General features: G+C 33.8%; 2 protein-coding genes across 2 annotated transcripts; one reads left to right on the top strand and one right to left on the bottom strand.

The window, feature by feature from the left end:
* Positions 1-747: 747 nt before the first annotated feature.
* Positions 748-3,277, top strand: GH9B13 (glycosyl hydrolase 9B13). The gene is made up of 8 exons (XM_020376160.3): positions 748-1,115; positions 1,202-1,408; positions 1,513-1,713; positions 1,811-1,903; positions 2,007-2,168; positions 2,279-2,384; positions 2,477-2,640; positions 2,715-3,277. Exons 1-8 carry the CDS (start codon positions 894-896, stop codon positions 3,045-3,047), a joined length of 1,488 nt encoding a protein of 495 aa, XP_020231749.2. The 5' UTR covers positions 748-893; the 3' UTR covers positions 3,048-3,277.
* Positions 3,278-5,367: 2,090 nt separating this feature from the next.
* Positions 5,368-11,070, bottom strand: SUS3 (sucrose synthase 3). Its single transcript, XM_020376127.3, has 15 exons — positions 10,849-11,070; positions 10,589-10,721; positions 9,747-9,898; positions 9,429-9,621; positions 9,168-9,286; positions 8,832-9,048; positions 8,558-8,653; positions 8,278-8,451; positions 7,994-8,110; positions 7,712-7,878; positions 7,172-7,396; positions 6,443-6,764; positions 6,117-6,361; positions 5,912-6,050; positions 5,368-5,769 (listed from the first exon to the last, which is right to left on the bottom strand). The coding sequence occupies exons 1-15, from the start codon at positions 10,947-10,949 to the stop codon at positions 5,731-5,733; spliced, it is 2,439 nt and encodes an 812-aa protein (XP_020231716.1). The 5' UTR covers positions 10,950-11,070; the 3' UTR covers positions 5,368-5,730.
* Positions 11,071-11,321: the final 251 nt, after the last annotated feature.

Genomic DNA, 11,321 nt, shown 5'->3' with positions numbered 1-11,321 from the left:
GTCTATGAAGATCTGTGTAAAAGGTTGGATCTTAAAAATTTTGGACAAGATTTCAGGTACACTAATCATATACTACAAATTCTTTTAGAGCATTCGTATTTTGCGATGTGATGACATTGAGTTTGTTATTAAAAAAATTAACAAGTAGAGTGCGTGAATATAAATCCAAGTGTAGCCACGCTAATAATTTGTACTACTAAAACCCTGTTAAATTGCTAATTACTTATATTCGTTTGATAACACCGAATAATATTTTATGTCTACAAGTTTTATTTTAAACAAATCCAAATAATGATATTGAGTATAATTTAACCCGAAACCCTGGAGGAACCGTATTTTTTTAGTGTTTATAATTAAAAATATTTCATTTTAATCTTTATATATATTATTTTTGTTTATTTTTATTTCATATAATTATAAAAGTTTTACCTTTTAATTCCTAAAAAAAATAGACAATGACTAAAAAGAGATAAGAAAATGTTATGCAAAAGATAAAAAAAAAAATATATATATATATATATATTTTTTTAATAATATAAAATTTACAAAATTATTTGACAAAAGATGAATTAAAACTATAATTAATATTAATCCATATATGTTTGGCATTGTTCCGGATTTTCCTTTAAGCATAGTTTCTTAAAATGGACATTTGATAACGGGCTTATTAATTACCTGCTACTGCGGGTTTGCACAGAGAAGTAGTTATGTGGAAATCTAAATAACTTGTGAGTTTAGAAGAAAGATATCGAAAATGGTGGTGTTGTAGCAGTAGGATGTGGTCCTAATTATTGTTGTATTGTAACGAAGCAAGAAGGACGTTGCCTTTTATAAATACTTGTTGTATTGTTGTATTCACTATTCACACCATTGCAGTCGTTGGGCAGTTCAACATGACTTTTTCCCTCTTCTGTTGTCTCCTTTTCCTTCTTTCTGTGTTTTCTACCTCTCTTTGTGATTCCCGCCACCACCCTCACTTTGCCACTCACAACTACAGAGATGCTCTCACCAAATCCATTATCTTCTTTGAGGGCCAGAGATCAGGGAAGCTCCCTTCCAACCAGAGATTGTCTTGGAGGAGTCACTCTGGTCTCTCTGATGGCTCGGCCATGCATGTATAGTAACATTAACACCACATTCTTAGTCTTCTTTTGCTTGTGCAGTGTACCTTTGCTTATCTCGGCTTAAATGTACAATGCAGGTTGATTTGGTTGGAGGGTACTACGATGCTGGAGACAATGTCAAGTTTGGTTTTCCCATGGCCTTCACCACCACCATGCTTTCGTGGAGTGTTGTTGAGTTTGGTGGGGTCATGAAGGGTGAGTTGCAGAATACAAGAGAGGCCATTCGTTGGGCCACAAATTATCTTCTCAAAGCCACTGCACATCCAGACACCATTTATGTTCAGGTTACTCTTCTCTTCCTAGTAGTTACATTTTTTCTGTCATTCTTGTGTTATGTTAAAAGACATATTACTACGGAGGTGTTATTAATGGGTGCGTGTTTTTGCAGGTGGGAGATGCAGTGAAGGACCACGCTTGTTGGGAGAGACCTGAGGACATGGACACCCCAAGAAGTGTCTTTAAAGTAGATAAAAACAACCCTGGTTCAGATGTGGCTGCAGAAACTGCTGCGGCTCTTGCAGCTGCTTCTCTTGTTTTCAAAAAAACCGACCCCACCTACTCCAAAACTTTGGTTAGGAGGGCTATCCGTGTAAGTGTTTCATTTCAGATGGAGCAACGTTCTGAATGTTAAGGGAGAGCACAACTTAATGCTTAAAATCTGATACTGTACGTTTTTATGGATGTAGGTTTTCCAGTTTGCTGATAAATACAGAGGGCCCTACAGCAATGGCTTGAAGCCCATTGTGTGCCCCTTCTATTGCTCCTACTCTGGTTATCAGGTAAAGTTTTAATATTTAAATGGGTAGCAAAGTTCTGATGCATTTTGTGGGAGGTGAAGTAAAGTAAGAATTTTTCCTTAATGGTTCCTTGGAAATATGTCAGGATGAACTGTTGTGGGGTGCTGTTTGGCTTCACAAGGCTACTAAGAACCCAATGTACCTAAACTACATTAATGTAAATGGACAAACCCTTGGGGCTGCAGATTCTGACAATATCTTTGGATGGGATAACAAGCATGTTGGAGCTAGGATACTACTTTCCAAGGTACAAAATCCTTCACAATTTCTTCCTAATTGTAATGTAATGTTGTCTTTTAGGTCTAGTAACTTAATAAAGGTTTCCACTTTCCAACTTATTTGTGGTCTTGGTTTTAGGAATTTCTTGTTCGGAAGGTGCAATCCCTGCATGACTACAAGGGTCATGCAGACAATTTTATTTGTTCTGTTATCCCTGGCTCCTCTTCTGCTCAATTCACCCCAGGTATGGTTTCCCTCTTTTTTTTTTTTCTTACTCTTAGCTGTGTGGTCTAATCTAATGTGTAACAATTACCTTTGGTTTTGGCTCTTTAAAAGGTGGTCTTCTGTTCAAAATGGGTGATAGCAACATGCAATATGTCACGTCCACCTCCTTCTTACTCTTGGCTTATGCTAAATACTTGACCAAGGCCCATATGGTAGTGAACTGTGGTGGAACCACTGTAACTCCAAAGAGGCTCCGAACTATAGCCAAAAAACAGGTACACAGTACATTAGCATGGTGCTAATGTGCATTTTTAATGTTTTTTAATTAATCTTGAATTTTCTTTTTTAGGTGGACTATTTGCTAGGAGACAACCCCTTGAAGATGTCCTATATGGTGGGGTATGGTCCACGTTACCCACGAAGGATACACCACAGGGGCTCATCGCTGCCGTCCATTGGTGTTCACCCTGGGAAAATCCAATGCTCAGCGGGATTCAGCGTGATGAACTCGCAATCACCCAACCCCAACATCCTAGTGGGTGCCGTAGTTGGAGGGCCAGATCTGCATGATAGGTTCCCAGATGAACGGTCAGATTATGAGCAATCAGAACCTGCGACTTATATTAACGCTCCTCTCGTGGGCGCGCTTGCATATCTCGCACACTCGTTTGGCCAACTCTAGGGAACTGTGTGCGTGCATCTCTTGTTTTTAATTATATGAAATAGTTAGTTTTAAGCGGATTGGCTAGTTTTATTTCCTTGGAATTGCACAAGGTAAGGGAGGTGAAACCCCTAACCTTGAACCACTTTGTTCAAGCCAAAATAGATATAGCCTTGTTTATTTATTTTCCACCTTGTTTGTGTTGAACGCATGATTTTAGTGGAAGAAGGTTTATGTTTTTATTTGGTCCATTTGGTACTGTCGATATACAAGAACTTAGGATGCGAATGTGAGAATTTACATTGAGAGGCCAAATAGAATGAATAATAATTGAGTCAAAATTTTATCCTTGAAACTCGGAGGATCCAGAGATAGAGGCAGGGTATAATTTACAGAGGACCTAATCCTTGAAAGTTGGAAATAATCTATTAATACTAGCCTACCACTTTGAGAGAGGATATATAATACTGCGTGGTGTCAGTGTTTAATCCGAGAAGAGTTATTCTATTTATAACAAATAATTTATACAAATCAGTTAGATGTAGATAATAAGGAAGATAGATAAAATAAGTGCTATGATAAATATATAAAAAAAAATTATGGTAAAAATAAGGGTGTGTATGAAAATCGGCTAAATTACTCAATTGGTCTTTAGAATATAGGCTTCAGTTTTACAAAGTCGGTTTCTAAAGGAAAAATTATATTTTATTTATATATTTTTTTAATTATACACTTTCTTATGTTTAACATTAGTAAACTTATATAGAAATAAATGATAAATGACTTTTTTAATAAGTGGTAGGTAACTTTTTTTTTTAATAATATAGAATAAGTGAGATTTGAATTTTTTTAATGATTGAGATTGAAAAAAACTACGCCCATAAATTTTTATTTTTTTTATTAAAAAATATTTTTGGTTAAATGTAATTTTAAATTAGTATCTAAAAATCCACCAAATCCAAATCCATGAGAGAGTTGTAATATTTTAGTGGGTTGAAAGCGAGAGAGGAAGAAAAAAGGTTTTGGGTAAAGGGTGAAAAAAGCTGGGTGAGTTGTGAGTAGTGTCAGATGTGTAATAAGAATTGGCCTCAGACCCCAAAGACGGAAAGACATTCTTCAGTCTGACAGATGTAAATGATAAACTCATACATAAATGCTTCTATGTATGCTTCCGGCCGTTTCTCCACTATACCCTCACTAGTTACCACTTAGTATTTTCGGACAAATATTTTTCAATAAATAAATATTAACTCAAAAGTTCTTAATATATAATATTTTATTATACATATTTAAATTCATATATAATATATTTTATAATTATATATTAATGTAAATTTACATAATAAAATATTAAATAATTTTATATTTTATAAAAAGTTGTATATTTATTTATTAAATTTTTTTAATTCATTAATTAGACCATTAAAATTTGATAAAATAAATCTATTAAGAATTCCTTTTAGTGAATCTATTTCTTTTTTGAATTGCTTAAATTTCACCATAATTTTTATCTTAAATGTAAAAGGTATATATATATATATATATATATATATATATATATATATATATATATATATTACTTTAATCATTTTGATACGGAACAAAAGTGAAGTTTTTTAAAATTAAAGAAAAAAAAGTAATCACTTTTAAATTTGATTGGATAAAAACAACTAGAACCAGATTTAAAGAAAAAAGCTAGTCAGAGTTATAAATTAATTTTTAATTATTAAACATATTTGACAACCGTATTTAAATTCATCTCAATGTCATGTTATATTTTGTAAACCAATTCTTATATATTAAATATTAATCTTATTGTACGAGAATTTTTAAAAACTTTCTATCTACAATTTTTTTTAAGAAAAAAATAATTACTATCAAATTCAATTTTTATTTATTACAATTATTTATAAATTAAATTTTAATATTTTAAAATAATTACAATAAATAAAACTAATACTGTGATATGATTTAAATCATTTATCATAAATTTATAATGTAATTTATATATTGAAAGTATTTATTTATAAAATTTTAAATATAATTTATATATTAATGTTTATTTATATATATAATTTATTATAAATTCTAATTACATATATTAAATATTAAATATTAGTCTGTACATTTTAGATACTAAAATACTAGTTATATATTTAAAATAAAATATTTTATTGATTAAAACAAAACGCAGACAGACTAAAACAAAAAATTTATTTGCGTAAAAATCAAAACAAGTATTTTTAAATAAATAAGTACTAAAACGTAAAGATTAGGCAAACACTAATATAAGAAGTAAAAACTAAAAACGTAGACAGTCTAAAGTCTACACACATCAACGTCACATAAATTGAGTATTTATATAAAAAAACGAAAACGTAACAATTTGTGATGTAATAGCAGATAAGTAATTAAACCTCTACTTTTAGTAGCCACAAGATTCATCATTCTTTATTCTGATTCATATATAAGGATAACAATCCTTCCAGGTTATTTCCAGGTCTAGATTGTTGACAACTGTTAATCAAACGAAAATAAGAGTCATCCAAATTCAACAACCATTGCCCACCAAGTCGAAGTTAACGTAGACAAGTTTTCACCAAACTCTTCTAGGTCGCATCACAAACACCAGAAGCAGACTTATATTACATATATGACCCTTATTGTGCCTGCTGTCAAGCCATGCTGAAAATATATAGATGAGTTAACTTGCATCATCCTTTGCTAGCGGAACAGAATTTGCCTGCCAAAATAGTTGTAGAGCACAAAAGTTAATGCTATAAAATAAGGCACAGACTAGACCAACCCTTTTCATTAGAACTAAGAAAGCATATATAGATTATAAAGTTCGTAATACTGCATGAACAAAATGTCTCGTGACTCACCAAATCGCGGAACTTTAGGATATAGAACATCTCGAGATATCGTCGAGTTTCACGCCTCTCTAACTTGGAAACATATTTCCAGAAGCTATAAACTCCCGCCAAGGTCATAAGCCTTTCGGAATAAATCTTCCATGTGTACCTGTTCATATTTTGATTAGGATTCAGTGTGTCACGAGAAAAACAACCAAGTTTTGACATTACTTACCTTTCATAAATTCTTTGAAGACCACCATCAGATATTTTCTTCCAATGGTCTGGATCCTCCTTGCAGTTTTGGAAGAATTCAACCAATAGCTCTGAAGCTTGATCAGGGTGATAAGGATCAATGTGGAATCCTGATATGCCATGCTCAATGATCTCGGCAGGACCACCATGGCAAGTAGCAAATGTGGGGAGTCCACAAGTCATGGCCTCCACAACTGTGAGTCCAAAAGCTTCATAAAAAGCAGGCTGCAAAGCAAGAGAGAAGTTAAAACTTACAAATGATGAATGAGCAATTCAATCAAATAGCAGAGAGTATAATTTTAATACCTGAATGAAAGCACCTTGTGTATCTGCTATGTATCGATACAGCTCCCCGTTACGTGCCCTATTTGTTTGGGCAGCGATCCAACGAAAATCACCATCTAAATTGTACTTCTTCACAAGATCATGCATCTTCTCAATTTCTGAGATTTCTTCTCTGTCGCTGGACTTATTTACATCAATATAACCAGCTACTACAACAAGGTTGACCAGTTCCCTCAACTTGGCGTTCTTACCATAGCATTCTACTAATCCAGATATGTTTTTAACTCTGTCTAGCCTTGCCATGGAGAAAATTATGGGCTTTGACTTGTCATTCAGTGTACCACTGCCACATAGAGACAAAGATAAACTCGTTAACTGTCAAGGTTTCATTCAAATCCAACAAACGTGGCATGCTTCTTAACAGTTCATACAAACAGCTTTAGATATTCTATCCTTTATCAGGAATAAGCATGTGGAGGTCTAGTTGGGTTTTAAAATCAGGCATCATTGTATCAGAACTGAAGGACAAGTGATGACTTGAAAGTGGAGGCTGATAGACCTTACTTGTAAGTTTTGCATGATGCATAACAGACGACTAAGTCAATTTTCATTCATATTGACCCCTTTAGAGCATGGATGATAAGGTAGAATTATTAAATTAATCAAAAGATCAATTACTTAAGGAGATAATGTTGATATGTTGGTATAAATAACCAAAATTTCTAAGTTTCCCAATTGAAATAGACTTACATGTAATCATCAGTCTGGGTGGTATCATATAATAGCTGTTCAATTGAACCATGCAAGGCTGTAAGCCTGTTCTGCTTTTCAGAGTAGGGGAAATAAATTGACATATCTGCTCCAGGAGAGACAATATTGAACTTGGGATCAAAAACATCAATGCCATGGACAACCCTATAGAGTCCAGGAAGAGTAAAACCAGTGTGGCTCTCATACTGCCCAACAGTATTTTTCCTGAAGATAAGAAAATGAAATGAGTAGCATTAGCATAACTCAAAACCAAAAGTACTGGTTCCAATAACAGTTAAAATAATCATGGAGATGTGACATTTGGGAGCATAAATTGTTAAGCGAAAGGCAATCATTCGTATAATTTTATCTGAAATAAATAGTCTGGAGCTTGTAAAAGCAGCGAATGAATTAAGTTATATAATTGATAATAATAACAAGCCAAATATTATAAAGGGGAGAAGGGTATAAAGCAGTATCACAAGAATTAACATTGTCACAAATCATGAAGTAAACCATATATCTGAAAAAAATACTTACGTTCCTGCAATCTCTTGGTAAGTACTGGTGATGATAAAATCAGCATTATTCATGGCTATTAGGTCAGCAGTGAACTGGCATGAAAAATGGTATTTATCCTCAAATTTCTTCCAGTATAGATCTGAATCTGGATATTTCGTCTTCTCAAGTGCATGGGCAATGGTGCACTATATTCAAGAACATTCAAATCAGTTTTAAGTTGCATTCTCAGCAGTAAATAATAATATAACATGAGCTTTCGCCTTTCATAAGGCAAAGATGATAAACAAGAGGGACAAGAACCTGTGTAACTCCCATTTTATAAGCTAATAAAGATGCAACAAGATTTCCATCACTGTAGTTTCCAATGATGAAATCAGGATAACCTTGTAACTCAGCAGCAATTTCACTGGCAACATCCTGTTGACGTACAAAACCCATCAATATTAAATGGACATGCAAGCACCATGCAGTATATATTCTCGATTACTAGACCCTAACAAATCTGAACTAAGCTAAGAACTTGTTTAAATCTTAATAATTGTTCATGATCAAGTGAACAATTCAAGCAATATGTAGACATTTACCTCAGCATAAGTCTCTAGATATGGCCACACATCAAACCTTGAGATCCATTTACGGAGAGTTCCTGTCTCTGATCTGAATGGAACTCGCAAAATATGAGTGTGGTCAGTACCACTGACTCTTTCTAGCCGCTGGTTGCATGTTGTCCCTTTTGCATCAGGTATTAACCTGGTAACCTTCAGAAAAGCAGAGAATTTTAATTTGATTTGAACTGAAAAAAAAAAAAATCAAATAGAACAGCATCATCAATATGGAGAACCTGAATCAAATATTTACACATACAATTAGAATTCTAGGAGTGAAATCAAGTCCTTGTTTCTTGATCCGAAGAAGCATCTCATTTTCAAGGGCACGCACTTGATCTAGTATATAAACAACCTGCATATAAAACCTTTCATGTAAGATGGTGCTATATACGATACATAACTCAAAAAATGCAAGACAAAAAAAAAAGGATGAAACAATCAAGGGAAAGAAGGGCTAAAAAGAGGGGGCATTGAACAAGATATGCATGTCTAATTCAACTGTTCTTATCAGTATATGACAAATTATATACCTGCCCACCAGTGTCGGGCAAACCCAATACATTGGCTTGTCCAAAGTATCCATGAGGAGATAATATAACAACATTGAACACCATTGGTATTCTCCCAAGAAAAGTCTCAAGTGTAGAAGGATCAGGAGCCTGAAGAATATCTAGTAGCAGATGCATCATTTCCAATACCCGTTCAGCAGTATCACCCCAACCTCTCTCAAAACCCATTCCTTGCAATCTACACTCAGAAAAGAGTCAAAGAAAAAAAAATTAAACTAAAATGTCCCCCAAAATCCCCGTGTCATTCACACTGCAACGTGAAGACATATAAACCAATTATCAAACACAGAAGCTTACACATATTCAAACTCTGAATACAGTGTATCACGTGGAAGTTTGGAAAGATAATCCTCAGCCTTGGCCAAAGCAGACTGAAGTTTGGAAATGTTTAGTATTCTATCATTTAACATCAGTGCCTGTAACATGATAACAGGGGAGAGAAAAAAATTCACAATCTATAATAGATTCCTCGTACCAAAATTAAAAGTACAAATAAGACATTGAAACTAAAGATGTTGTCATATAATATAATCACTTTGCATAAGACAGCATACTTACATGGCCTCTGTATTTGTGAGCTCGGAGGAAATCAAGCAAGGGCTCCAAGGAATCTTTGTTGCGAAACATGATTGATGAAAGGTGGCGATTGAGAAATTGGACACCATTGCCAATGGATGATGAGCGGGATGGACGGGGAAATGTGGCATTAAATGGCTCAAAATCAAGCTCCAATACAAAATTGTCATTAGTCCTAATGCACAATATATACAAAACAAAAACGGTCATTACAGAAGCCACCGAATTAAAGTCCAAGGTTAGTTAGACATAGTTTATTTCTTATAAGTTTAAATAAAAGACAAGAGGTATATATCTTACTTTCCATCTACAAGTTCTTCCTTGAAGCTGAGATATTCAGAAACACATAATTGCTCCACGCTGAGTTCAGAGACATTAACACGGACATATTCCCAAACACCAGGTCTTGGACGAACTGCTATTGCCACAAAAGGAGGCAAAACTATGGCTTCCTGTCACAAAAAAAATGCTACACATTTTCATACCATATCTTAAAATGTTTTGATGATATCATTAAAAAAAGGTGACAATACATCAAAATTCCCTTTTAATTTATTTAGCTGTATCTAGCCTCTGGTAGACAGATACTAATCTTCCTGACCATCGTTAGACAGACATGTCAATTCAATACAAATTTGAAATTCTATAAAATTAAATTCCAATTTAATGCAACTTATTCCAATAGATAAAATATATAATTAATGCCTTGTGGAAATGTGCAATATTTCATATTTCGTTTCAAAGAAATAACTCTTTTTCTTCAGTTTCGTCAACTCCTTAAATGAGTCCGTCCTATATATATGTGACATGAGAAGATCCAAACCCTCCTCAAATATATCTCAGTATTTTAAAGATTAGTGTTTAGTTTTGGCTTAAAAAATAACTCTTAAAAAACCAGTGACGGAGTCTGGAATAAATGCAATAACACTAGAGTTGGGTGAAGATTCTAGTCACAAAGACAAGTAACACATTATTCAATCATTTTAAGAAAAAAAAATATTATGAGGTGAAATCGTACGTAGATTTCACTAAATAAACTGGACATACTTTCTAATAATGGGACCTACATGAAATTTTATCAAATATTAAAATAAAATAAAAAAGCGTCAAAAAAAGATATTGATCGAAACCAAAGTTATGACCTGTGCAGCCTTGATAATATCACCAAAGGGTCCATTTTTAAGATCCTGTTTTGATTCATCCTCACCAGGGATGTTGTCAAGCTCATCAATCAAATTATGGGGTTGCAAAATCCCTTTCCCTTGATCCACATACCTTGAAACAAAACAAAACAACAAGTATTCACCAACACACTCATAGAAAGACAGAGATGACACACAGGTGCATCAAATATGTATATTGATTATAAATTAATAAAGAAAAAGTGGGGTTGATGAAGAACCTGGAAAGGAGAGAAATGAGTTCGTTACGGTGAGCAGAGAGAGTATCCTCAACTCTGTCTCTGATACTGGGAAGCCGACCAAGCTTTGGTTGCGTAGACATGACGATCACTATGTATATATGTTCTTTCTTAGGTGCGGAACTGACACAAATTGGATTCGGATGAGTTTGCAAGTGGAAAAAGCATGGAAGATAAAGAGAGTGGTAAATGTGACGTGTTGTGTGTGCATAAGAGCTGGTTTATATAGTAAAGAGAGAAACTGGAAATACGGTTACGTGGCGATCATTCATTATTTTCCTCTACCTTGTCTTTGAATGAATGCAATTTATATTTATGTCCTTATATTACATAATAAATTTCATGTTTTATATAATTAGTAATTCCTAACTAGTGTTCGCCCAATTTTTCTGGGACAGGACCAAGAACAGATGTTAGGGGACACCAAAACTTCACGTGGCAAAGAAATAATTTTC

This window comes from Cajanus cajan, chromosome 6 (assembly GCF_000230855.2).
Source record: "Cajanus cajan strain Asha chromosome 6, NIPB_CcT2T_4, whole genome shotgun sequence".
Taxonomy (NCBI): Eukaryota; Viridiplantae; Streptophyta; class Magnoliopsida; order Fabales; family Fabaceae; genus Cajanus; species Cajanus cajan.
This window is presented reverse-complemented; position numbering and strand designations above follow the sequence as displayed.